The 27,928-nt window shown below is 37.5% G+C and overlaps 2 protein-coding genes across 8 annotated transcripts in view; one reads left to right on the top strand and one right to left on the bottom strand.

Annotated features, from left to right (window-relative positions):
• Window positions 1–586: 586 nt before the first annotated feature.
• The window catches only part of ACOX1 (acyl-CoA oxidase 1), a 44,483-nt gene continuing 17,141 nt past the window's right edge, over window positions 587–27,928 (top strand). The window contains exons 1-3 of one of the 5 annotated variants that reach the window (XR_010951399.1): window positions 587–598; window positions 675–5,176; window positions 13,334–13,493. Coding sequence is in view for 3 of the 5 variants with exons in the window: in XM_067776905.1 (XP_067633006.1) it covers window positions 13,489–13,612 (124 nt within the window). In the remaining 2 variants the exon portion in view is untranslated. Of the gene's footprint in view, window positions 599–674; window positions 5,177–11,781; window positions 11,991–12,941; window positions 13,236–13,333; window positions 13,613–27,928 lie in introns of those variants that run through there. The other 4 variants (XM_067776905.1, XM_067776904.1, XM_067776906.1 and 1 more) reach the window with 4 other exon arrangements.
• Window positions 7,127–10,531, bottom strand: LOC137245753 (methyltransferase-like protein 25B). Of its 3 annotated transcripts, none has more exons than XM_067776909.1 (6): window positions 10,334–10,531; window positions 8,900–9,025; window positions 8,620–8,835; window positions 7,742–8,562; window positions 7,463–7,653; window positions 7,127–7,398 (listed from the first exon to the last, which is right to left on the bottom strand). In XM_067776909.1, exons 2-6 carry the CDS (start codon window positions 8,996–8,998, stop codon window positions 7,316–7,318), a joined length of 1,410 nt encoding a protein of 469 aa, XP_067633010.1. In that variant the 5' UTR covers window positions 8,999–9,025; window positions 10,334–10,531; the 3' UTR covers window positions 7,127–7,315. The 3 variants fall into 3 exon arrangements, with proteins under 3 accessions (XP_067633010.1, XP_067633011.1, XP_067633009.1); XM_067776910.1 differs by having other exon boundaries at window positions 8,900–9,021; XM_067776908.1 differs by lacking the exon at window positions 10,334–10,531 and having other exon boundaries at window positions 8,900–9,084.

Here is a 27,928-nt window from a genome sequence, read left to right as displayed (position 1 = left end):
CCTAACTTAGACCTGATCCAATTTGGGACCTTGTATCTCTTTGTAAACAAGACCATATCCGTCTTATCCGCGTTGACTTTCAACCCGACATTTGATGCCCAGCTATGAATATCCCGAAGCGCCCGATCCATCAGAGAGCTAATCGTTGGAAGACACTTTCCACTTATGACACATATTACTTCATAAATATGTATATAAATAAATTAAATAATGTAATTGAAACACATAGAAGTTGCAACAAAACTTACGAAAAAATTAAAAAAAAATCAATAAAAAAAGTACTGAATAACAACCGTTGATTGCTTTTGTCCATTATAATGGACAGGACATAAGCAGTCCTAGTTTACTTACCTTACACTGTATTAGAATGATACCGGTACAAGTGTGTTATTTATATGTTAGCAACCCTTAATTGTAGATTAAATTCCGAAAATGTTCACTTGTCAAATGTATTTGTATAAGTATCTACTATTGTATTGTGCCGTTCATATAAATATGTATGTGACATCGCTAATGTATAAATAAGTGTCAAAGGACATAACGTTACATATTCCTTTTCTGTCTGCCGAACATCAAACAACTGGTAATTAAATACGCGGTAAGACTTTATATATTTATTTGTTTTTTATGTAATTATGACCTGTAATTTGTATGTTATTTTATGTTTAATAAAGATTGAGCTACGGCTAACACCCGACAAACATAACAGTGGCGACGAGATAAAAGGCTCTTAATAAAAGCAGTACCAAAATGACAAACCCATTGGAGCAAGTGGTAGCAACACTTCTGGCGCGGCAACAAGAAACGCAGATCAACAAAAACAACTATTGGAGCGGTTGATCGCTGCAACATTTCCAAATGAGCAAAATGGTAGGAATGCAACACAAAGCACAACGGGCAGTTCCGAGGCTATTATGGAAACAATTTCGAAAGGTATTCGTGAATTTTGCTATGATGCGGAAGAAGGACAAACCTTTGCCAAATGGTATGTGCGCTATGAAGATAACTTCACAGTTGATGCTGCATTATTAGACGATGCTGCTAAGGTACGTTTGCTTTTACGCAAGGTAAGCACAAATGTGTTCGATAAATACCGGGACTACATTTTGCCTGCACAGCCACGCGATTTAAATTTTGAAGACACAATTGCTACATTAAAAAAATTGTTTGGTAAGAAAGAATCACACTTTAGTACGAGAGTAAAATGTATGCGAAATGTACGCGAAGAAAATGAAGACATTGTGACGTATGCAGCTCGAGTAAATAGGTTATGTGAAAATTTCTCGCTACAGAATTGCACGGATGATAATTTTAAATGCTTGATGTTCGTTCAGGGTATTCAATCGACACGTGATGAAGATCTTCGCGCTCGACTTTTAAGCATGCTCGACTCTGAAACTGTAGATAGACCACTAACACTAGATAATTTAGTCGCGGAAATTCAGCATATTAGAAATTTGAAAAGTGATGCTGTCGTAGCTGAACAGCAATCCAAGGTTCAAGCAGTTTCACAAGCTCAGCATAAACAAAGTAAATTACCTAGCAAGTCAACTCCAAGTAGACCTTGTTGGCAATGCGGAGGTATGCATTTCGTGCGTGATTGTAATTTCAGTAACCACAAATGTACTCAATGCGGTAAAGTCGGACATAAAGAAGGGTATTGCACGTGCTTTTCGGAACGTAAAACGAAAAATGCTAGTACGAAGAAAACGAGTAAGAAAACGCGTAAATCAATCAAAAGCGTATTTACAATGTGTGGTAATGGTGCTAAAAATCGACGTTTCGTGGCAATACAAATTAACAACACAACAGTTAAATTGCAACACGATACCGGGTCGGATATCACCATTATTTCCAAACAAAACTGGGCCAGCATAGGCAGTCCACAATTACGTTCGGTTAGAAAATCAATTCGCGACGCTTCAGCAAATCCACTTTCAATAGCTGGCGAATTTGATGCGAATGTCGTGGTGAATGGAAAAAACAAGCGAGCAACCCATCACAGTTTCTACTAACCTAAATTTGTTAGGCACAGACATAATTTCTCTGTTTGATCTTTAGGACACTCCCATCACTAATTACACTTCATGCAGAAGCATCCAAACTAGCAGTCGATTAGTCGAACCGAATTTACGTCAGATGTTTCCAACTGTTTTCAGAGATGAAATAGGTCACTGTATGGCATACAAAGTTCACTTACAGCTTAAGCCTCAAGCGGTGCCGGTGTTTCGCCCAAAAAGACCAATACCTTATGCAGCAAGAGAACAAGTCGAAAGGGAATTGAAAAGATTAGAAGATGACGGTATTATTACTCCAGTCAATTTCTCCGAATGGTCAGCTCCAATCGTGGTAGTCAAAAAAGCTTCAGGTAATATTCGTATCTGTGGTGACTATTCTACAGGCCTCAACGCACAGCTTGAGCCTCACACATTTCCATTGCCACTACCAGACGAAATTTTTGTTAATTTCAACGGCTGTTCATATTTTTCTATAGTCGATTTAAACAATGCTTATATGCAAATATAAGTGGACGAGGAAACAAAAAAACTTCTCGTAATCAACACACATCGCGGGTTATATACATTCAATCGTTTAGCACCAGGAGTTAAATCTGCACCCGGAGCGTTTCAGCTTGTTATGGAATCATTACTTTCGGGACTCTCTGGAGTATTTCCCTATTTAGATGATGTTGTTGTAGCTACTAAAACTAAAGAAGAAAATATAAGCGCAGTAATTAAACTTTTTGAACGTTTTAAACTCCACAACATTACGGTCAATTTCAATAAATGTAAATTCTTTCAACAATCTTGTACGTATTTGGGATATCACATCGATCAGAAAGGCGTAAGGCCAGATAAGAATAAAATCAGCAAAATTTTGGAACTTCCACCACCGAAAGATGTCAGCGAATTAAGATCGTTTTTAGGTGCCATAAATTATTACGGAAAGTTTATCCGAGGGATGCGCGTTCTTAGGAACCCTTTGGATAATTTACTAAAACCGAATGCACAGTGGAACTGGTTCACACAATGCCAGAATAACTTCGATAAATTTAAAAAACGTCTTTCATCAGATCTCTTACTAACACACTACGATCCCAAACTGCCAATCAAGGTAGCAGCGGACGCTCCTAACGTGGGTCTAGGTGCATATATTTGTCACTTGTATGCAGATGGTAGTGAAAAAGCAATCGCGCATACTGCAAGAGCTCTGACACAAGCTGAGAAGAATTATTCGCAAATTGAATTTTATTTACATACAGATCATAAGCCATTACTTGCCATATTTGGTAATAAGGGGATTCCGGCACACTCTGCAAACCGCCTTCAGCGATGGGCCTTAACGTTGATGTCATATGATTTTATTTTAGAATACGTACCTACCAATGAATTTGGTGCAGCTGATGTACTTTCACGTCTTATTAGAAGCACATCAAAACCTAATGAAGAAACAGTCATAGCAAGTTGCAGGCTTGAACGTGATATTAAGCAAATTACAATTGATGCCATAGAATTTCTACCAATTACTTTTCAGATGGTACAAAAAGCGACAATGCAAGACGCATTTTTACAAGATGTTATAAAACACGTGAAGACTGGTAAGTGGCCGAACACAATCGGCAACGATTTCTATACACATTGTGATAGTCTGAGTATGGTTGAACATTGCATCATGCTAAAAGATCGTCTAGTTATTCCCAAGTGTTTTCGCAATCGAATCCTAAAGCAACTGCATAAAGGTCATCAAGGAATTGAACGCACAAAAGCGCTAGCACGAAGTTATGTATACTGGCCGGGTATAGATGAGGATATAAAGCAGTATATTCAATCATGTGAAAAATGTGCAACTGTTGCTAAAATATTACCAAAAACAACTCTTTCTTCATGGCGTAATGCAGAGCATCCGATGCAGCGCATTCATATTGATATTGCAGGTCCGGTTAATCAAATTTACTATTTGGTAATAATCGACGCATACTCGAAATGGCCTCAAATATATCAAATTAAGTCGATCACATCATTAAAGATTTTAGAGTGCATTTCAGATTTTACATCACAGTTTGGAAATCCTGAGCTAATTGTTAGCGATAATGGTACACAATTTTCCAGTAAAATGTTTGCGGATTTTTGCAAAAGTCATGGTATCGCTCATACATTCACAGCGCCGTATCACCCGCAGTCGAACGGTCAAGCGGAACTGTTTGTGGACACACTTAAGCGAGCTTTAAAGAAATTGGAGGACGCGGGAACGCCAACCCAAATTTTACAAACGTTTTTGCAAACATATCGCACCACACCCAATCGCAATGCACCGCAAGGGAAATCTCCAGCTGAATTATTCGTTGGGAGAAGACTACGTACAGAGTTCGACATGCTTAAAATTTAAGCCATCCAATGAGTCACGTAACGAACACATGGAACAACAGTTTAATAAGCGACATGGAGCTAAAGAAAGAAATTATGAAGTTGGAGATCTAGTTTACGCAAAGTTATATAAACTTAACCAATCTTATTGGGCACCCGGAACAATCATAAAGGTTCTAGGCAAAGTTAACTACGAGGTTAAAATCGAAAACTCTGATATATTTAGAGCAGTAAAATCTCATTCAAACCAGCTTCGACCAAGATTCGTAAAAACACCAAACAACACATTGGATATTTTATATGATTATTTTGAGCTTCCACCTAAGCCAACAACTTCGAATTCCGATTCAACCAATTCAAAAGTTCAAGAAAGTGACATTGCCACAGGGCAAGAGTCAACGCTAAGTAATCCAGCCGAGGAACAGACACAGTCTCCGAATATAGAAATTCCTGTTAACGAATCATTAACAGCAGTTAGCAATGATAAACCTAAGATGCTCGAGAGTCAACTACTGAACCACCTGCAGTTTCTCAAGAGTTAAGAAGATCAACGAGAGGCAAGAGACCTCCAGCTTGGACTCCAGATTACCATCTTATCTAAAAGAAAAAGGGATGTTGGCAACCCTTAATTGTAGATTAAATTCCGAAAATGTTCACTTGTCAAATGTATTTGTATAAGTATCTACTATTGTATTGTGCCGTTCATTTAAATATGTATGTGACATCGCTAATTAAATAAGTGTCAAAGGACATAACGTTACATATTCCTTTTCTGTCTGCCCAACATCCAACAACTGGTAATTAAATACGCGGTAAGACTTTATATATTTATTTGTTTTTTATGTAATTATGACCTGTAAATTGTATGTTATTTTATGTTTAATAAAGATTGAGCTACGGCTAACACCCGACAAACATAACATTATATAATATTTTACCAAAGAGATCAATTTACAAAGCACATAAAGAGTTTTAACCTCTTTTTTTTTTTGGTTAAACCTTTAAAATAGCAACACACACAAAAAAAAAATGCTTCAGTTTGCCAGAAAACCGCAAATAAAACTGGCAAAATTTCACTTTTTTTAAATCAACGATTACTACGTTGACAACATTCTATTTCAAGGCTTGCTATAAAGCAAATTCTAAAAATATTAAGCAAAGTAATTTTTACAATTTTTTGAAGATGTGTCCATTATATTGGGCAAACCCAATGAAAGGGTTAATCTAAATAAAAAGTGGTTTTAATAACTACAAGGGGCACCTTACCGACGGTTAATAGGAAAAATATTAATTTAGAACGTTTAATTATCACGCCAATTATAAATAACCTTACCGAGTTTATTACTATTTTAATACCTTTTTAAATGAGAATAAAATCACCGCGAGAAAAAATAGTTGGAATTGGTCTGTATGGTTAGGTTGATCTTGCCGGTCCATGAGGACCTCAGAGAGACTGAATGAGTCCCTAGTGTTCCCAGAAGTTTATTTAACGACCAAACTGAAAAACCCTATCAAAAAATGAGGACCTAGAAGCTTTCTAGGCCTTATGCCAATTGCTGCTTCTAGATATTATAGCTGAATCACTCCCAGTAGCGGGAGCACACAACGTCACCCCAGCGGGTTAGGGGATCAGAATATACCCGCGGTAGGTATGCCTGTCGACGACTAAAATACCAGATTCAAGGGGCTGTGTAGCGCAACCCTTCAGGTTGCCAGCGCAATATGTAGCTTCTCCAACCCCAATTGTCAACCTCACCTATCCGCGGCGAATCCTGTTTCACTAACAGACGAGGCTCTGGCGACCCCAAGCTCCTCATGAACTTGGGGGTGGGGAGGGGGGAATGACCTGAAGGTTTAATGTGGCTACATAAATCGCTCCCGAGATGGTCGGGCTAGCACCTTAATGGTGCTGTTACCGGATCTGTAACCGGCAAAGGACCATCACATCGATAACACTCCCCAAAACCTTCGGGGAGCAACCTTATCGCTACAACAACAACAACAGCATAAAACGTCCCCGATCGTTTCCTCTTCCAACACGCACTTTCTACATCTGATATCACTGACCAAGCCTACTTTAAAGGCATGCTACGCCAGAAGGCAGGGTTCTGTCAGAATACCTGTCCTGAGTCTACAGTCTTCTTTTTTTAATGATAGAAACAACTTTGTTAGTCTAAGGTAGTAAGACCTACACATAATCTTCGACACTTGACAGCCCCGCACTTGGCCCCATACCTTTCTGCTTGGTCGATCATGTGCATCTCTAGCCTTTTCTTAATCTCGCCCAATCTAATTGGGACGTCTACGGACCAAGCTTCGAGGGAAGCGCCCTTTTTGGCTAGTTCATCCGCTTTTTCATTTCCATCTATTCCCATATGACCTGGGACCCATTATAGATGTATGCTGTATGACAACTTATTTTCTGTCCCTCAAGGGAATTCATAATAGTTTCAGTACAGTTTCTAGTATGTACATCTCATCATCATCACTCGTAGAGTGCTGCCGAATAAGGAAGCTGGAATGTTTTTAGCAAGTTTCATAAATTAAAATATTGCCAATTATTCATTAAAACGTTATATGACAATACGTAATGCATCTTAAAGAAAGGACTATTTAGTGGGATTCTACTAAACCTTTAGCCAAGGGGCGTTTTATAAATCGTTCCCAAAACTTCTCAATTCCCTCCGAATGAGGTAAAAACTGATCTTGGAAAAGTGTCCAGAGCAGTCTTGGATCACTTATATATTGGTGCAATATCCTGCTAATCCTGTTCATTATTTTTATTTATTTATTAATTTTATTATTTATAAATGTTTTTTGTAATCAATATTGGCAAGCAATGAATCTGTTATCGATGTCGCATGTACAAATTCAATGCAATAAAAATGGATAGTGCATACATAAAAACAAATGTAGGTATAGATACAACTGCAATGGACGATCTGCAAATATCAGCTGTGCTTAAATGCACAAGTTATATGATTGCGCGGCGAAAGACGTGCATCGAATACTGCACTAGTCTTTACCTGACAATCTGGAAATACATATATTGAAAATTATGAAGAACTGTTATTGTTACAGCAATTTGATAAACTTACAATTCTCTTGAAGAAATAGAATACGATCGTACAATATAATGCTTTCAATTAATGGTGCAAACATTAGACGTAGCGTATAAAAAATAACGATTCGTCGCCAGCAACGTAAATCGTTTTGTGTAGCTATAGTCTGCAATTCAGACCGTTGTATATGACTGGCTTCTAATCCATGGACTGCTTTGTAAAAGTAACTAAGGATGAACAAAATGTTGAAATGCAATTTAAATTAATATATACGTACATTGGAGCGCTATTTATAGGAAAAATAATTATACGTACTCTTCGAATTGCATATCATGCACATGTTTAACACTACGTAGTCCGCAATGTTTCAAATCAGGCCATTGCTTTACGATAATGCGCTCAGCAGCTGCACGGAATGAGTGTACTTTCAGGTATTCATAATCACCTTCAACAAGCCGATCGGCATACATTTCTATGGCATGACATGAAATTTCACGGGCCTCATAACTCAAATGTGCAAGCTTCGGAAATTGCAGTAAGTGGCTGCTAAGTGGATATCCCTGTAATCCAACGTTGGATTGCGTTTCAACAGTGCTTAATTTCATGTAACAACAGCCAGCAAAAATAAGGAATCGGGCTTGTGGATTATTGGTGAACATTCGCATCAAAGTCACAGCTAAATCGCCACAAGGGTGCAAGCCAATAATACCAAATTGAAAGTTAAAATCGGTCCTATTAAAAGTTTTGGCAATGATGCTAACAAGCTCTTGTGGTTGCATATCTGCCGTCAAACGTAGCGTAATATGCTGGGGTCGACGAAAAGTTGCCCTTATTTCTGGTTGTATATGTTTTTCAGCCAATAATTCAAATTGTTTGTCTATACTAATTGCTTGGTCGTTCAGTTTAGATTGCATTTCTAAGCAGCATACTTGTATGCCATGACCATATCCGAGCACTCGTGCTAGATGGCCCAAACCAGCACCGAAATCCACAACATAATCAACGGGTGACTGCTGGCAGCTTTGTTCACACATTGATCCCATTAATTCAATTTCGTGACGCTTCTTAGGTTTGACACACTTATTGAAAACGTGCTTTAGCTTTGAATGGTTTATAATAGGACCGTATGAAGAACTCTAGAATTAAATTCCTTTTAAACATATAAACATACATATGTATATAATTGCACTTACCAAAGTCAAGTCAGTGCCTTTTTGAACTCTTGGGATACACAATTGCCGTAATAGACTATGTAAAGCTAACAGCGTTAAGGGCCAAACACTAGCATGTCGTCGCGCAGGCTGCTCATTGTAATTTAATAGGGCACTAAGCTGCTCAGGGGGCATATGTTCCAAATGTAGCTGCCAACTTTTTGGGAGCTTTTCCCAGTGTTTGTCGATATAAAAATCCTTAGCACAAATTTACTGGATTAATATAACCAATGATATTCTTCCATACTGCGCTTTTTCTTACCAATATATATGCATTTATGAGCCAATCATAAGTTCTTACAATTTTCAGGCAGATAGATAATTTAATATGCAGACAGTCTGGATATGTTGTGTTTTCCATAGGTAAATATTTCTCGTTGCTTGCTACCTTACAAGGCGAATTCAGTAGAGGTGGTGTTATCCCAACAGCTGATTGCTTCTTCTTGATTATTTTCCATACAACGCCTTCAAGGCGAATTCAGTACCAGGTGTTATCCGAACAGCTGATGGCTTCCAAGGCGAATTCAGTAGAGGTGGTGTTATCCCAACAGCTGATTGCTTCTTCTTGATAATTTTCCATACAACGCCTTGTACTGCAATATGTCAGTTAATCGAAATCAATGAAAATTTTCTTTTGACTTGACATTCTTCTGTACGGCGAATTGGTTGAATTCGCTTTGCCACCACCTGGTATGGATTCGCCTTGATTGCTTCTTTATTATTTTCCATACAACGCCTTGTACAGCAATATGTCAGTTAATGGAAATCAATGAAAATTTTCTTTTGACTTGAAATTCTTCTGCACGGCGAATTCTTTGAATTCGCTTTGCCACCACTTGGTATGGATTCGCCTTGACACCACGCTGTATGGAAAATCAAGGCGAATCTATACCAGGTGGTGGCAAAGCGAATTCAATTAATTCGCCGTGCAGGTGAATATCAAGTCAAAGAAAATTTGTATACATTTCGATTAACTGACATTTTGTTGTACAAGGCTTTGTATGGAAAATTATCAAGAAGAAGCAATCAGCTGATGGGGTAACAACACCTGTAATGAATTCGCCTTGATGGAAAATAATCAAGAAGAAGTAATCAGCTGTTGGGATAACAACACCTGGCACCAAGGCGAATTCATTACAGGTGGTGTTATCCCAACAGCTGATTGCTTCTTGTTGATAATTTTCCATACAAAGCCTTGTACAACGAAATGTCAGTTAAGCGAAATCAATGAAAATTTTCTTTTTACTTGACATTCTTCCGCACGGCGAATTGCTTGAATTCGTTTTGCCACCACCTAGTATAGATTCGCCCTGGGCGAATTCATTAGATTCGCCTTCGTACGAGGCAAGGCGAATCTATACCAGGTGGTGGCAAGGCGAAATCAATCAATTTGCCGTCAAGTCAAAAGAAAATTTTCATAGATTTCGATTAACTGACATTTCGTTGTACAAGGCTTTGTATGGAAAATTATCAACAAGAAGCAATCAGCTGTTGGGATAATACCACCTCTAATGAATTCGCGGCAGCGATTTAGTTTAGCACCCCCCGAGTTCGGGGTTAAACTTGGTATCAAATGAAAGAGGGAGTTCTCCCGATCACAAATATATATAACTTAAAGTGCGCGGACTTATAGTTTACGAGTTATTTGATGTTAAAGTTTGCAAATTTAGCAAATTTCTATAGCACTCTCACTTACAATTTACACATCTTTCAAAACCTTTATGCTCATAAATATCTATATAAATTGGCAACGATACACTTAAATTTCATTTTAGTATATTTCACATATAATTCTTGCATTGTTTTTACTTAATTTAAATGTTTTTATTAAATAAATCGCGCTTTTGTAGCAACATTCACATTTATGTATGTATATATTTTATCGATGACATTACAAAGCTGTGCTACCACATTAACAAAGAAAAAACAAATATAAATATTAACGTGCCACCTTTCAGTTAATAAAGAAAAAGGAAAATATATATTTTTACTACTATGCGGAAGGACATCACCGTGGCGGTAGCCACGGTTATACCACACACCCGGACTTGGCATGGCGTAGCCCAGGGTTATTTTAAATAAGCGCGGCCGAAGGCCGCCTACGCGGAAAGGTGTTCTACGCAGAATTACTGTGCATGGCGCAGCCGGTGTTGGATCGGCTAACATAACAATAAACATAAGAGTTATAAGGTAATATGCGGAAGGACATCACCGTGGCGGTAGCCACGGTTATACCACACACCCGGACTTGGCATGGCGTAGCCCAGGGTTATTGTAAATAAGCGCGGCCGAAGGCCGCCTACGCGGAAAGGTGTTCTACGCAGAATTACTGTGCATGGCGCAGCCGGTGTTGGATCGGCTAACATAACAATAAACATAAGAGTTATAAGGTAATATGCGGAAGAATATCACCGTGGCGGTAGCCACGGTTATACCATACACCCGGACTTGGCATGGCGTAGCCCAGGGTTATTTTAAATAAGCGCGGCCGAAGGCCGCCTACGCGGAAAGGTGTTCTACGCAGAATTACTGTGCATGGCGCAGCCGGTGTTGGATCGGCTAACATAACAATAAACATAAGAGTTATAAGGTAATATGCGGAAGGACATCACCGTGGCGGTAGCCACGGTTATACCACACACCCGGACTTGGCATGGCGTAGCCCAGGGTTATTGTAAATAAGCGCGGCCGAAGGCCGCCTACGCGGAAAGGTGTTCTACGCAGAATTACTGTGCATGGCGCAGCCGGTGTTGGATCGGCTAACATAACAATAAACATAAGAGTTATAAGGTAATATGCGGAAGAATATCACCGTGGCGGTAGCCACGGTTATACCATACACCCGGACTTGGCATGGCGTAGCCCAGGGTTATTTTAAATAAGCGCGGCCGAAGGCCGCCTACGCGGAAAGGTGTTCTACGCAGAATTACTGTGCATGGCGCAGCCGGTGTTGGATCGGCTAACATAACAATAAACATAAGAGTTATAAGGTAATATCAGCTCGTTCACGAATGCAAAAAAGAGCTTTTTCAAATTATTGGTAAATAAAGACTAGAAAAGTTAAAGATATATATACATCAGATGAAAGATATTTTTATAAGTTATTTTTCGATTCTGCACCGTTTCCGTTTTTTAGATGTGGCAGCACAGCTTTGTAATGTCATCAATAAAATATATATATACATAAATGTGAATGTTGCTACAAAAGCGCGATTGATTTAATAAAAACTTGTATATTAAGTAAAAACAATGCAAGAATTATATGTGAAATATATTAAAATGAAATTTAAGTGTATCGTTGCCAATTTATATAGATATTTATGTGCATAAAGGTTTTGAAAGATGTGTAAATTGTAAGTGAAAGTGCTATAGAAATTTGCTAAATTTGCAAACTTTAATATCAAATAACTCGTAAACTATAAGTCTGCGCACTTTAAGTTATATATATTTGTGATCGGGAGAACTCCCTCTTTCATTTGATACCAAGTTTAACCCCGAACTCGGGGGGTGCTATTCTAAAATTTTCCCGAATTCGCCTTGCCTGATACTGAATTCGCTTTGGAAACGTCTAAATAGCCAGAAATGTCAAAATTCACAAAACACTGTTAAGGCAAAGTGCAAGAAGATTGCAGCTTGTTTTTTTGTTTCATTTGAAAGTATATTTCATTGTTTGCTATATAGTTTGGCAGCTTAATTCGAGGCGAGGCGAATCTATACCAGGTGGTGGAAAAGCGAATTCAATCAATTCGCCGTGAAGATGAATGTCAAGTCAAAAGAAAATTTTTATAGATTTCGATTAACTAACATTTTGTTGTACAAGGCTTTGTATGGAAAATTATCAAGAAGAAGCAATCAGCTGATGGGATAACGCCACCTGTATGAATTCACCTTGATTCGAGGTTATGTTGCGAATAGAGTGGAAGGCACTCGCAAGCCGTGAAAATAGGCACTCGAATGGAGTGGAATGAAGAACAGTAGGAAGACCAGAGTTGCATTGGATCAATCATTGTACCAATATTAAAGATAAATTTAGAAAAAAAGAATTAAGTACTTGAGTATAAGCAAACATTTTCTTTCAATTACTCCAATTAAGGTGTCCTAGATGCTATATATTCCAAAATTATAACATTTTATGTCTGTTTAAAAATTTAACTTCAATTTCCCTAAGATTTCCGTAATATGGCCATTAGTGGTGTTTGCGTGTGCGTGCAAATTTTGAGCGATCAGCTGTTAGTTGCGCTACTTGGTAAAGTTTACAATGGTATATTTCATCTAAACCAGTTTTAAATTGTTTTGTGCGTGATTTAATAAGGCAAACATTAACAAAAGACAATGAATGCATGCGGTGGGAGACGTAACTGCTTATGCTAAATTTAAATAGTAAACGTGACTTTTACAGCGCCATTGGGGAATAAATACTGATAAGACTAACTAAATTCGACCAGTTCAATATTCTCTAATCATTTATAATCTTAGTGATGTACATAAAGGGATCATAAAAACGAAATTATTGCAATATAAAGTTCAATAATAAGATTTACAACATCTAAATACATACACAACGATACTCCGCAGACCGCAGATTAAGATAAGCGCTTGTACAAAGCATTCATTGCTGAGCTGGAGTTATATTATACCCAAACTTACATTTATTAATTGCTTAAAACTATTAGCACGTATTGATATTTCATTACAGCGATCATTAAAAGAAACTACATAGTTACAGTAAATTGACGCGGAGTTCAGTATTCGCATGGAAGCCAACTTAAACAGTTTAGATATATGCGCTTACTAGATAATTAAAAAAACTTGACCAGCAAGATCCAGTTGTGAGTAAAGAAAAAAATAAAAATGTCATCTAATTCTGTAAATACAGATTTACAAAATGAACGCAATAAAGCTACCTTTAATACTAAGGAATTCACTTACTGGTGGATTGGTAGCAAGGAAAAATATGAAGCGAAAAAGAAATTAGGTGAGTGTATAAAATAGTCCAATATTGCAAATTCGCAGACATTTCGCATGGTTTATTGCAAACATGTACATTAGACTGGGTCGATTTATTAACCGATATCGCGCCATCGATTTTTCGATAGGATTTGGGCTCAGGAAAAAAAGTTCAACTACGCACACCGCATACCCCATAAAATAGTTTTCGAGCCTGCGAAAGCCTGCCGAAAGGGTAAATTTTTCGACCAAAACACTCCCCAAAACCCAAAAAATATATATTTTTACAAGTTTTCTGAAAAAAAAAAATATATTTTTTGGGTTTTGGGGAGTGTTTTGGTCGAAAACTTTACCCTTTCGTCATTTTTTTCGCAGGCTCCAAAATTATTTTTTTTGGTATGCGTAGTGGAACTTTTTTTTCCTGAGCCCAAATCCTATCGAAAAATCGATGGCGCGATATCGGTTAACTTTCGTCCATACAAATCGACCCAGGTTAATGTACATAACTTACATATTTGACCAACACTATTTACCGTCTAACTCACTGACCGACAAAATGCTTTATCAACTAATTTTAAAGCTATTGCAGTTGCCTAAATAAACAAGTGCTCGCGAAACGTTCTTTAACATCAACTCTGCCTGCAAAGTGTCCAATATTTATTCAAACGTTATTGCTTGCATAACGGTCGAACAGTTAACCACACAAATCTCATAATCTCAAGTAGCCCAACTTACTGAACTTTGCACGCATATGACTCGTTTGTTTGCATATTAAATATTGGGATAGATACTGACTAATAATCAGGTTTAATAATTAAAAAAGTAATACATACGGGCATTTCCTGGGTATCGTCAATCAAGACTACAAAAATTTGACTTGGGAACAAAATATCTGATGAAAAAAAAAAAATAGAAACTTTTCTAAAACTGTTTTCGTTAGGCAAATCGTCAGATCGGATAGTCCAAAGGTCGAAATAACAGTCCATTTGCCTTAAGTTCTTTTTTAATGTCTATACACCCGAGAATCCAAAATTTTAAAATGTTTATGGATATACCTGATACGAAAAATTCATTCTCTCTCAATTCGTTTCCAGGAATGGGTCTTGAATGAACATCAGATGGCTATAGAGTTGCCAAAAATACGCAAAAAAAAACTCCAAGAAATCCGTTCGGTTTCATTATTTTCAAATAAATCAGCAAGCTGATAAAAACTTTTTAAAATTTATAAAAAGGTAAAGTTTTGTAATATTTTGTGGTAGATAAGTGAAAAAATATGAATTAATATATTTCGTTTGCGTTGCTTTGCTTTGTTGCTCTGGCACCGCCATAAGATAACAATGAACGGCTAGCCCCTTTTTTCACTTTGATGCGACCAAAACGTTTATGTACATATCTCCACATACAATAAAAAACGCAAAAATTGTTTAAGAAATTACGAAATTAGATCACTTGGTGAAGTATATGCGTTGTCGTCCGCAAAAGGCTGTTAATTAAACATGTCGCGTTAACTATACGTATACCTACAATTTATCTCAGCTGTCAAAAATGGAATGTCGCAACGCTCCACAAAAACATGGCCTTTATGCGTCCATTTATATCAATGCGAAGATAAGAAGCTAACTTTTTCACCAATCGAAAGTTGCTACCAAAACCCGTTTCGTGTGCAGCCCTTTGATGAAAGGTGTTGCCACTGATAAGTTTTCCACGGGTGAAAAAGTTATTTTTTTTTTCGGATTTGTAATCCTGACAAAAATTCGAGTTTTTTGATATCCCGTTTGACAATCTTGAGTAAATTTTCGGTGAAAATCAGAAATTAAACCTTTACCATGTAAAATACCCCAAAGTTATTCTGAAATGCCCAAATTTGATTTTGAGCATGATGGCATCTATGGCCAATATCATAAAAAATGCACATTTTCACGCGCTCTCAGAGAGCGAGAAGTTTCATATCAGGTCATCAGTGCGTGCGACACGTGCTTATTGTACCAAGGAGGATAGATATTGTAACGAATTTAGAGCAATTCCGCTTATACCCAGTCTTCTGCTAACGTTCGTATCGCTAAACTGTTGAATAAATAACTCCAATATTCAATAATGCAAAATGGTCTTTATTACACTACTTCACAATAACACTTATACTTCGCCACTAATAGCGTTCTTAAAGCTGGAGACATTGGTGCTTTATCGGTAACCGTATCGGTAACCTTTTAACAGCTGATTCGACCAGCCTTATGAGAATCAATGCAATCGATTATTGGTGCCGCTAAGGTCGTAACCGTATCGTAGCCAACCAATTGGGTTTTGGTTTACCGTCGTAACGATAAACAGCTGATTACGTTAGGGATACGGATACAGCGATACGACATACGGCACCAATGACTCCAGCTTAAATCAAACTGATTCTGCTTACTCAGCTTTTGCTCCTTTTATACTCCTCCACAAATCACATACAGAAGATTGCGCATTCACGAGTTCAAAATTGCTTCGTTCTGCGCATCTACGTCACACTTGACTGCTTGAGCTAATGAAAGAAAGAGAGAGAAAAACAAGAGCTAAAGGAAAATGATGTAAAAATTGCCCATAAAAAACAGCTGATCTTTTGTGTACATGCGCAATCTTGTGTATGTGATTTGTGATACTCTCTGCTGTGTCGTTCGCATACTTCTAAGCGTTTCTTCTACTAGAAATTACTACTTGTTTACGAGCTATAAACTCACCAGCTATAAACTACAGATGCACGTTTATAGCTTCTCGCATAGCATTTGCGCGTGTATATGTGAGTGATACTTCCACCGATGATTGCATACTTTTGTGAGTATCTCAGATATATGCATGTGTTTGTGCATATCTCTCCGCTTCTTGTATGTACATATGTGTAGACATAATGATTGATTTGTTTATGTAGATTGAAGAGACTGCTTAGTATCGGCTTAGAGATGATAGTATGCCTTAGGGTTGCTAATATTCGTCACAATATATGTAGCCATTGTGTACAATAATACCAAGTGTGCCAACTAAGCGATAAATGTCAAAATTACAAACAGCCTCGCATTTCCAAAAATAATAACAAATGAATGTTTTCAATAATGAATGTGATATTTTAATTAATTTTAAGCATTTGGCATTGATCGCCTTGTATGCTGATATGTATTGCATCAATATATGGCGAAAAAAAGTTTAATATTCAAAATTTTATATTTCGAAAACAACGAGTTTTGGCTAATGAATATTTACCCAAGTTGAAAAATAAGCTGCTCACTCGATATAGAAAAAGTTTAAACAAAATACAATGACCGTTTTTTTGAAATATTAATTTTTGAAAAAAAAGTTATAAATTTTTACTAAATACTAAAAAAAATTTTTTTAACTATATGCCATTGTTTATAAATTTATATAAAATTAAAACTAATAACGAACATTTCAAAGAAAAAGTCATGAGAATCGGTTAATTTTTGACAAAATTATTGTATGTTGTAATTCATTGCATCAATTAATGGGGGAAAAAATTTTTAATATTCAAAAATTCGTATCTCGAAAACAACAAGTTTTGGCTAATAGGCATTTAGCCAAGTTGAAATATTAATTGTTCACTCAATATAGAAAAAGTTTAGACAAAAAAATAACCTTTTGTAAGAAATTAATTTTTGAAAAAAGTCAGAAATTTTTACTAAATACTAAACAAACATTTTTTTTAAACTATATGCTATTGTTTATAAAGTTATATAAAAGTAAATATAACAGCGAACATTTCAAAGAAAGAATCATAAGAGTATGTTAGTTTTTGTCAAAGTTATTGACAGTTGAAAAAATAGGTGAATAAAATACCGATTGCATTTTATGGAATTCAGTTGCCGATAAATCCGAAAAAAAATTTGTTTAAGGCAAAAAAAAACACGTGTTTCATTATTTTGACCAAAGAACAATATACTAAAATTTCATAGAAATCAAAAATCATGTCCGCAGAAAAAAAGGGGATAATATCAAATTGTTACAGCTTTTGTTTAAGTTTTTAAACTCATATTGTATTTAAAAGTTATTTAATATAACATACCCAAAAAGGTAAAAACCCAAACCTAAACGTGTTTGGAAGATGAGCTACATATGGAAAGGTAGTCATCCAGTTGCGTTATTCCATCGTAATATTTCTCACAGGGCACCATGGTTCAACACTATACAGGTTGGCTCATCTGTAAAGCAACAAAATATGTCTGTTCAAATTGTCAAAATCTGTGTATTGGTGTTGGTGCGAATAAAACTTAGCAGTTTTTGTATGTGTAAGTAAAATGTTGCCAATGTGTTGGTTTCATTTTGAGTTTGCCATCTCCTTTTGACAATCCCTTCGACCATGCAATGACATAAATAAAATCAGCTGATGAGATGAGCCAACTGTACATAATTGAACCATGCAGGGCACCTTAAAGCTGGAGACATTGGTGCTTTATCGGTAACCGTATCGGTAACCTTTTAACAGCTGATTCGACCAACCTTATGAGAATCAATGCAATCGATTATTGCTACCGCCAAGGTCGTAACCGTGTCGTAGCAAACCAATTGGTTTTTGGTTTACTGTCGTAACGATAAACAGCTGATAACGTTAGGGATACGACTACAGCGACACCAATGACTCCCACTTAAGCGCCAAATACACGACACGAACATTCCCGCGAACATTCCCGATATGTCATGTTTCTGCGACCTTTTCTGTCGTGTATGGTGGTGTTTGCCAGTTCGCGCAAATGTTCGCCAAGAAACAAAATATTTTAATTTTTGGCGAACATTTGCGCGAACTGTTCGTGCGTGTATGGCGAAATAGCTCATAATCGTAGTAATTTCTGAACGGAACAGACGTGCGCGGAAACGTAAAATGGACAATAAAAATTTTCTGAGTGAATTTATTGAAATGTATAAATTTTTTTTACGCTTAATTGCCACAGCGAGCTATATTGCTGCAGCACAATTGTTGTCCGTATTCATCGCTGTCTGAAAGAGAAATAATGTTCCGCCAAAATTTCGTATGGTGTATGGCCAAAGCTGCGAACAAGATTGCGGAATGTTCGCGGAAATGTTCGTGTCGTGTATCTGGCGCTTAACCTTTTAACAGCTGATTCGACCAACCTTATGAGAATCAATGCAATCGATTATTGTGGCCGCTAAATAAATATTTGCGCGAACTGGCAAACAACACCATACACGACAGAAAAGGTCGCAGAAACATGACATAACGGGAATGTTCGCGGAAATGTCCGTGTCGTGTATTTGGCGCTTAAGGTCGTAACCGTATAGCCAACCAATTGGTTTTTGGTTTACCGTCGTAACGATAAACAGCTCATTACGTTAGGGATACGACTACAGCGATACGACATACGGCACCAATGACTCCCGCTTTAACATTTTTCCGACATCCGCGCGCAGTGTTCGTTCATTCGTTGCTGTCTCGCTAAAGGGCTACGGCGATTAACAACGCGATTGACTGAATTTTTGTATGGGTGCGTGTCGGGTATTTTACGCTTGCCCCGCGACTATCAAGTAAAAAACCATCAATCAACATTTGCATTGAAAACCCGTAGCGTTCGGACATGAATATGTCATCGGATGATGATTTTTTTTACTTGCAGCTACAGCAGTTTTATTAAATAAAAAGAGTGATAAAAAGAAATTGTGGAAGAAAAGCTTGTACGCAAAACGTAATACATTAGCTGTATTTCGTTGCAAACTATTACAATTAAAACACTAGCTAGCTTACCGAATTGCATGGAAGGCAACAACAAAAAGTAATCGAGTTGAGTTGGCTAAGCGGTTTCAACTGAAACCGCTTAGGTATTTGTCGACCTGATTGATGTTGTTGTTGTTGTTGTTGTAGCGATAAGGTTGCTCCCCGAAGGCTTTGGGGAGTGTTATCGATGTGATGGTCCTTTGCCGGATGCAGATCCGGCACGCTCCGGTACCACAGCACCAATAAGGTGCTAGCCCGACCATCTCGGGAACGATTTATGTGGCCACATTAAACCTTCAGGCCATCCCCTCCCTCCCCACCCCCAAGATCCATGAGGAACTTGGGGTCGCCAGAGCCTCGTCTGTTAGTGAAACAGGATTCGCGGCGGATAGGTGAGGTTAACAATTGGATTTGGAGAAGCTATATATTGCGCTGGCAACCTGAAGGGTTGCGCTACACACCCCTTGAATCTGGTATTTTAGTCGCCTCTTACGACAGGCATACCTACCGCGGGTATATTCTGACCCCCTTACCCGCTGGGGTCGACCTGATTGATAGTGTTGTATGGTGTTGCATAATCAAAAATAGATATCAGTAGCGGCAGTAGTGACGATATCAGTAGCGGCAGTGGTGACGGTAGCGGCAGAGGTGACAATACTAGTAGCGGCAACTGCATTGGGAGTAACTTCAGCAACAGCGGTATTATTCTGGGCGGCAGTGGTTACAATATCAGAGGCAGCATTATTATCGTTAACAACGATGGGTAGATTGCTTGCTCCATCTCCAATTACGTCCTGCAAAAGTCGGCGCAATTAGGCGTTTGTAGCCGTAGATGGAAAATCCACCCCAACTCATTAAGCGAGATCAATAGTTGATTTCGAGCGGCCATAATATTGTTTTATATAAAATAATTGATTTGTCGATTTAGAGCTTCACACCTGAGATGAAAACTTCTGTTTTTCTTAGCGATTGCGCTAGATTTATTTCCGCAAGTTAAAAACACGAGTTTTGGATTTCTCTCTTCAACCGGAAGTGTTCTTCCTCTTCTTCTTTTATTTCTTCTTTATTTTCAGAGTTGCATTATCTTTATGTTTCAACCACAGGGTTGTTACAATATAAAATGACCTGTTTTGTAATACATGGTTGTTACACAGTGGTTAACTTACATTCTATTTTGCGATCTTACACTTCTTAATTCTTTTTTTTTAATTATGCAAAGTGAGCATTTAATTTTTTATATAATTTTTCTTTTAGTGTTTTGAATTCTTATAACTGGCAGTGATGCGCATCCGTTGTTACCCCTTTCGACCATATCCGTTTAATTTTCGACATGAACAATAAATGGCCTAGACAGTCTTAAATGAGTAGAAAATATAGTACCGCGTCGGACGCCGCCGCGCCGATATTTTTGACATTCGGCGGCGGCGTGAAAAAAACGACGAAAATCGGAGGCGGCGTTTATCGGCGGCGTGTATCTCTAGTGTATAATAACAAATTCTCAATTTTTCAGCCTTGTATATGTAGTGGTGCCCACCACTGATCATGAGGTTTCAATAGAATTAAATTATTACCTCACTAGCAATGGCATTCAAGAAGTTATGGAGTGAAATAAGTATGTATCTCCTCCTCTACGAAGTGTCTAGCACGCATCTACGCCAAGGAACTCCTGATTCACAGATAAGTTCTTACGGAATAATGAGCTACAAATACTTAAAAGGTTCGACTTGGCATAGGATCAAAAACGGTTCTAGTCCCAGGGGGTTCTAATTTCATATTCGATAAAAGCTTGTCCAAACGGGCAAATGAACATACTCTAATGATCCTGAGGATGACTTCAGACTGAAGTCGAAATATATATGTACGAAAAATAAAATTGCATACTAATAAATAAATTGTGGTTTCTCCTCAAACATTCTCGGAGCGCTCATAACTTAGGGATCCGATATGAGTCCGAAATACGTGAAGAATATGAGCCTCAGAAATATGGACATATAGGAGTCTTTTGTGACTCCGATATGATGTAAACTATGAACTATGTATATGCCAAGGGTGTTCAGCAAACAAAGCAACTTCGGGACAAATATTCATATATTATTTTGAAAAAATGTTCTTTATAATGTGTCTTGCTGTTTACATTTTAAATTGGCATGGACGCTTCCAATCATCTCCGTAATGATCGGTATTTTAACAATGTATGTATTTCGAGAAAAACTACCTCCGTGGAATGCCCTGGTTGGTCTGTTGAGCCCGTGTTTTTTTAATAACGGCTGACGTCCGTATGCTCTACATTTATGGGTTTCCTGCGAAATTCCTGTTTCGCAGCCAATATTGAGGATATGCGTCCCCATTTTTAATGCCATTCTTCCAAAATCCGCCCTGATCTAGCCAATCGAATTCCTTATATCAAGCTTGTATATGACTCCCAAAAGAGTCATATAAGAAGCAAATTATGAGCTTTTTATGAGCCTATTAGGAGTATTTAGGCTCATAAAATGTATGAAATTAAGCTCATATCGGTCGACCATCGCAAGAAGGGAAATAAATTCATTCCGGACTCATAAATGAGCTCATGAGCGTAACCGATCGGAATTAGGACTCCGTTCTGACTGCGAATGTTTGTTGCGTTTATTTAAATTTGCTTTTTTGAGCAAAAGGATATTAACTTTCACCAAAATAGCTAAATATCCTTATTTCACCATATGTCTTTGCTTGCAAGTAAAATTTAATATATTTTAGTGGGAATATGAGCGCGCCTAGAGTCCGCTAGATACTAGTCTTGGCGTTTACCGCTTTGCTAGAATGGGACATAAAACCAATGAAGACTATTTTGAAAGCTATCACGTAAAATTTCAAAAAAAAAAACAAACATTTTTAATGGTTACTATCAAATAAAATAATTAAAAAATTTTTTTAAGTTAAACGCTTTTATTGAAAACAATACTTACATGAAGTAATAGTAATACTAAAAGCTAGAAAATAATTAGGTAGGGCCTATGTACTAGCCATCACACTCCTCATCAATCTAGGGCGTTGATCAGACAATTAAATAAAAGCGTTGGGCGCGTGAAATTTCTAAAAATGTGAGGCGTAGCATAACCTGATTAAAGTTCAGTTGGTCTTATATATGACTATCAATAGAAATTTGACGCGTCCAACGCTTTTATTTAATTGTCTGATCAACGCCCTAGATTGATGAGGAGTGTGATGGCTAGTAACTAGGACCTATCTAATTATTTTCTAGCTTTTAACTTACAAATTTTTTTAATTATTTTATTTTCAAGTTTTTAGTCTTTATTTAATTACCTATTATTTCTTATTCTATTTAGTTCATTTAGTGACTCATTATTACAAGGACTCTTTCCTGACAATTTGTTACAATCTAAGTCCTCAATACATAATCCTTCCAAAGACTTTACTCGACTCTGCGCCACGTATGCTTGTCCCTCCTCCAACTCCAAATATTTTGATGTCACTTCTCCCGGACTGTATGTAATATTTGTTCCAAATATCAGCCAAATCGGACATGATAGATCGCTTTCTATTCATGTATGTATTATGTTTTCCAAATGTGGACCAAATCGGACCACAAATACGATTTTTTTGAATATCTCGATCTTTGCGTCACCCAGCGGCGATTTTTTTTTCATAGGTTGCTTTCTATTCTTGTATGTATTATTGTATTATGTGTACCAAATATGAGCCAAATCGGGCCACAAATATGATTTTTGTGAATATCTCGATCCTTGCGACACCTAGCGGCGATTTTTTAATAGGTCGCTTTCTATTCTTGTATGTATTATGTGTTCCAAATATGAGCCAAATCGGACCACAAATACGATTTTTGTGAATATCTCGATCCTTGCGCCACCTAGCGGCGATTTTTTTCTTATTATTGCATTGTCATCGGGTTCTGAACTATATTCCAAGTTTCAAGCTTGTAGCTTATCGGGAAGTTACTTAAATTTCAATTACAAAATTCGTACCAGCCAGCCAACCAGCCATCCAACCAACCAGCCTGTCAAGTCAAGCTAAATAAAACCGTTTAAAAACAGCTCCACTACTTTTATGCGTATCAATGAGTCAATGAATGAGAACGCCTAATACAGACAAAGTAATTCATCAGCATTAATAAGCGTTTTATCGTCTAGGCGCCAATTATCCCTCTTTCGCAATACAGATGTAAATCGCGAGCACTATGGGACAAAAAATATTCCTCCATCTGCCTTCCCCAACTCAGTGGAAGTCGTCATCTTCCTCTGATTGTAAATACGATTGGTGATAGAAATACTTTCGGAATCGGACGGCCTTTATTCATTCGCATACCTAGCAGCAAAGCTTTTGGGCCTTGAGAACCTAAAAAAGAAAGATCGTAACTTAAAGGCCGTATCTCTGTGAAGTCAATAATAAAGTCGTATTTCAGGATTCTTTTCACAATTCGTTAACTGATTAAAATGCTAAACTATACTGATTTACCAAGTTTATGTCATCTACGAATTGTAAATAGAGAGCTGAAGGCCTTAGTTGCCATTGCTCCTATTAAAAATCGCTAGCTTATAATTATACTCAGCTGAGCAGAGCTCACAGAGTATATTAACTTTTTTCGCATAACGGTAATCCGTAACGGCATAAACTAATCGAGATAGATATAGACTTCTATATATTTAAATGATCTGGGCGAAAAAAGAAGCTTATTTAGCCATGTCCGTCCGTCCGTAAACACGATAACTTCAGTAAATTTTGAGGTATCTTGATGAAATTTGGTATGTAGGTTCCTGGACACTCATCTCAGATCGCTATTTAAAATGATACGAAAAATGAAAAAAAAATGCCATAATTCTATACCAAATATGAAAAAACGGATGAAACATTGTAATTGGATTGGTTTATTGACGCAAAATATAACTTTAGAAAAAACTTTGTAAAATGGGTGTGACACCTTCCATATTAAGTAGAATAAAATGAAAAAGTTCTGCAGGGCGAAATCAAAAGCCCTTGGAATCTTGGCAGGAATACTGTTCGTGGTATGACATATATAAATAAATTAGCGGTACCCGACAGATGATGTTCTGGGTCACCCTGGTCCACATTTTGGTCTATATCTCGAAAACGCCTTCACATATACAACTAAGGGCCACTCCCTTTTAAAACCCTCATTAATACTTTTAATTTGATACCCATATCCTACCAACACATTCTAGAGTCACCCCTGGTCCACCCTTATTGCGATATCTCGAAAAGGCGACCACCTATACAACTACCGCCACTCCCTTCTAAAACCCCCATTAATACCTTTAATTTGATACCCATATCGTACAAACACATTCTAGAGTCACCTCTGGTCCACCTTTATGGCGATATCCCGAAATGGCGTCCACCTATAGAACTATGGCCCACTCCCTTTTAAAATACTCTTTAATACCTTCCATTTGATACCCATGTCATACAAACACATTCCAGGGTTACCCTAGGTTCATTTTCCTACATGGTGATTTTCCCTTATTTTGTCTCCAAAGCTCTCAGCTGAGTATATAATATTCGTTACACCCGAACTTAGCCTTCCTTACTTGTTTTAATTGTAAGTTAGCAATCACTAATAATAGATAAGTTAAATTTAAAGTTTTTTTTGACTAGGATATAGTCGATATATGAATTTTATATATATCGTATTAGTAGTAAATATATTTATTTTGCAAAAAAAACCAGATACAGAGTATGACTTATGCTATTGCGTACATCGAAACACTTAAATAAATAAAGTAGATACTAGCGCCAATAACAGAGTATGTTCTGTATCGCACCACGTTGTAACGAATTCTAGGGATTTCTGATAATTATACACACATTCTGCTAAAGGTCGAATCGCTGAATGTCGAATAAATAACTACAATATTCAGTATTGCAAAATGGTCTTCGTTTAGACTAATTTTTGTGTAGTACAGTTTTATACTTCACTATCACGTACTTCACAAAATTTAATTTAATTAAATTTATTTATTATTACAGCTGTTTAGGCCTAAAACTTAAACTACTAAGCACAATTCATTATTATATCATTTATTTCTATTGAATATTGTAACTGGTCCATTATCGTATTAACAAACGCAACCCTGCGTATTGCTGAATATTTGCCTTATTTCTTGTATTTCGTATTGCTGAATATTTATCATATTTCTTTATGTATTCTATTTCACTCGTTCAATTTATTCGTTGTTAACTATTCTTTGTAACTTATAAGTTAAACGTACGCTCAAGACTTTAAATTAAATGTTCATTTTAAACCATGGCGGAATGATACAAGGTGGCCGCATCGAACAGCTAATTATAACCTTTTTTTATTTGATTTGATACATCAACTTCCGGCGCAGTACGATTTTGACATTGGTCCATCGAATTTACAAAAACAAAGTACATGGAATTCTTATTTATGTATGTAGGTATGTCACCACGCTGCCACCTTGTATCGTTCCGTCATGTTTTAAACTAGCAAAACATATATTTTTTACTTGCCAGTAGCATCAATGACATAAGTTTACACTTTGCGTCCAAATTAACTTGTCCATTGTGACAATAAATTGAAAATTGCCGAAATTTACACACGCAGTTAGCGTTCTAAATAATTCAAAACGTCGCAGTCAGCGTCGCAACCGTCGCCACTTGATTCATGCTGAACGCCAGTCAGTCAAGTCTATTCGTTCGAAGTTGCCATAGTCGTGTTGAAGCACGTCAGATCGTTTAATTTACAAACGTCGCAACCGTCGGCACTGAATTCATGTTGCATGCCAGTCAGTCAAGCCTATTCGTTCGAAACTGTCGTAGTCGTGTTGAAGCACATCAGCATAACAGCAAATAAGTCTCTTTGTTGTAGTTGGTTGCAATAGATACATAACTCGTCAACATTTGTTGTTGAAAATCAAATTAACCGTCAACATTTGCCCCATCAAATACTCGCTACTTTATTTTTCATTGAAACAAACAATTGCAACAGGCAAGTGCATTTTCGCGTTCATAAAACTTCACATAAATGATACAAGGAACAAATCAAAAGAGAATAAATTGACCAATGGAAATTCGGAGGAAGAGGAGCATTTAAACGAAACAATGGTTAAAAAGAATAATGCCACTGGAGAAAGCGCATCAGCACAAATTTCACAACAAGAATTGACGGCGTTGTTAGCCAGCATAAGTTCCCTGCAGGAGTCAGTTAGCGAATTACGTCGTGACCACGCGTGATTGCGAATGGAAAGAGATAATGCCGCCGCAGCTAATCTTCCAGCTGGTTCATCTGCCATAACATTGACATCATCTGCAAATGCTTTAAACAATTTAGCGCTGAGCTCTACCAGCACTGTTGATTCAACCAGCGTATATACCATTCCTCATTGCAAGTACTCCGCAACGACTACCAAACAATCATCAGAATTTATGTCATACCAAACTACTTTAGGCACAGCAAATTATTTCCCCCTCTCCTGTCACCACAACCGTCGCCGGTGTTTCACCAGTAACACAAATTGCCTATCACCATCAATTGCCATATCTAGGATCCATGCCGAATGTTCCTGTGAACCTTTGGAACACACCGCAACCGAGCCAATATTTACCATCGCTGCCTACCTTGCAGGCCGCACAACCACAGGTGTATCAGCCAGGAGCTGAGCAATATCGAGGAACAATGACATACGTGGAAAATGCAGCTGCTAAACTCTGTACCTTGCCTATTTTCAGTGATGATCCGGAAGACTGGCCATTATTTAAAGCGAGTTACGTTGACACCACCAGAGAGTTCGGCTACAATAACAAGCAAAATTTGATACGATTGCAGAAAGCGCTGAGTGGAAATGCCAAGCAAAAGGTTTCGTCACTGCTAATTTTTGCAGACGAGGTGTCACATGTTTTAGATGAGCTGGAATTTAATTTCGGACGTCCTGAGTTACTGTTACGTGTACAGATGTAAAAGATACAACAGTGCCCAGTTATAAATGAAAGAAATATTGAACAAATAGTTGACTTTTCAAATAAGGTACGCAATATAGTGGCGTTTTTAAAGTCTTCCAATGGCCATCATCATTTAATGAGCCCTATGCTATTGGAATTACTCGTTCTTAAGATGCCACCCTCGAGGCAGTTCGAGTGGAGTCGTCAAATCCTGAATATATCACATTCTAATCTTCAAGTTTTTTCTGATTGCTTAAGTGAATTGGCGAAAGTTGTTAGTCTGATGCCGTCAATTTATACAGCCCTTCAACCTCCGGAATGGGTCGCCAACAAAACAACAGACGTCACACCAGTCTTCGTCCCGTCAGTCAAACTCTGGCCCTATCACATCGCGTGGAATGTTGTACACTTCCGAATCAGGTGAGTCCAAAGCCGTAACGACCTGTGTTAAATGCAATCAAGAGCATCAGCTAGAACTTTGTGGTCAATTTAAAACATTGTCGGTATTTAAAAGATGGGAGTTCGTTAAACAACGCTCCCTTTGTTTTTCTTGCCTCAAAGCTGGCCATAATTTAAGTAACTGCCAATTTAAAAGGGTATGTGGTATTGATTCTTGTCGACGTATGCACAACGAGCTGCTCCATAATTCAGAGCCAGCACCTGCTGCAGCTAAATTGAATGTTTCCACAACACAAG

The sequence above is a fragment of the Eurosta solidaginis genome, chromosome 3 (genome assembly GCF_040869045.1).
Source record: "Eurosta solidaginis isolate ZX-2024a chromosome 3, ASM4086904v1, whole genome shotgun sequence".
Lineage (NCBI taxonomy): Eukaryota > Metazoa > Arthropoda > Insecta > Diptera > Tephritidae > Eurosta > Eurosta solidaginis.
The sequence above is the reverse complement of the archived record's forward strand: the minus strand, read 5'-3'. Positions and strand labels throughout refer to the sequence as shown.

Bases quoted from the DNA above. Each gene is read 5' to 3' on its own strand.
- LOC137245753 (XM_067776909.1), bottom strand. From the start codon at position 8,998: ATGGAAAACACAACATATCCAGACTGTCTGCATATTAAATTATCTATC. The intron at 8,563-8,619 runs GTAAGTGCAATT...ATTTAATTCTAG, and splicing joins AAGGCACTGACTTGACTTTG to AGTTCTTCATACGGTCCTAT. The intron at 7,654-7,741 runs GTACGTATAATT...GTTCATCCTTAG, and splicing joins CATGATATGCAATTCGAAGA to TTACTTTTACAAAGCAGTCC.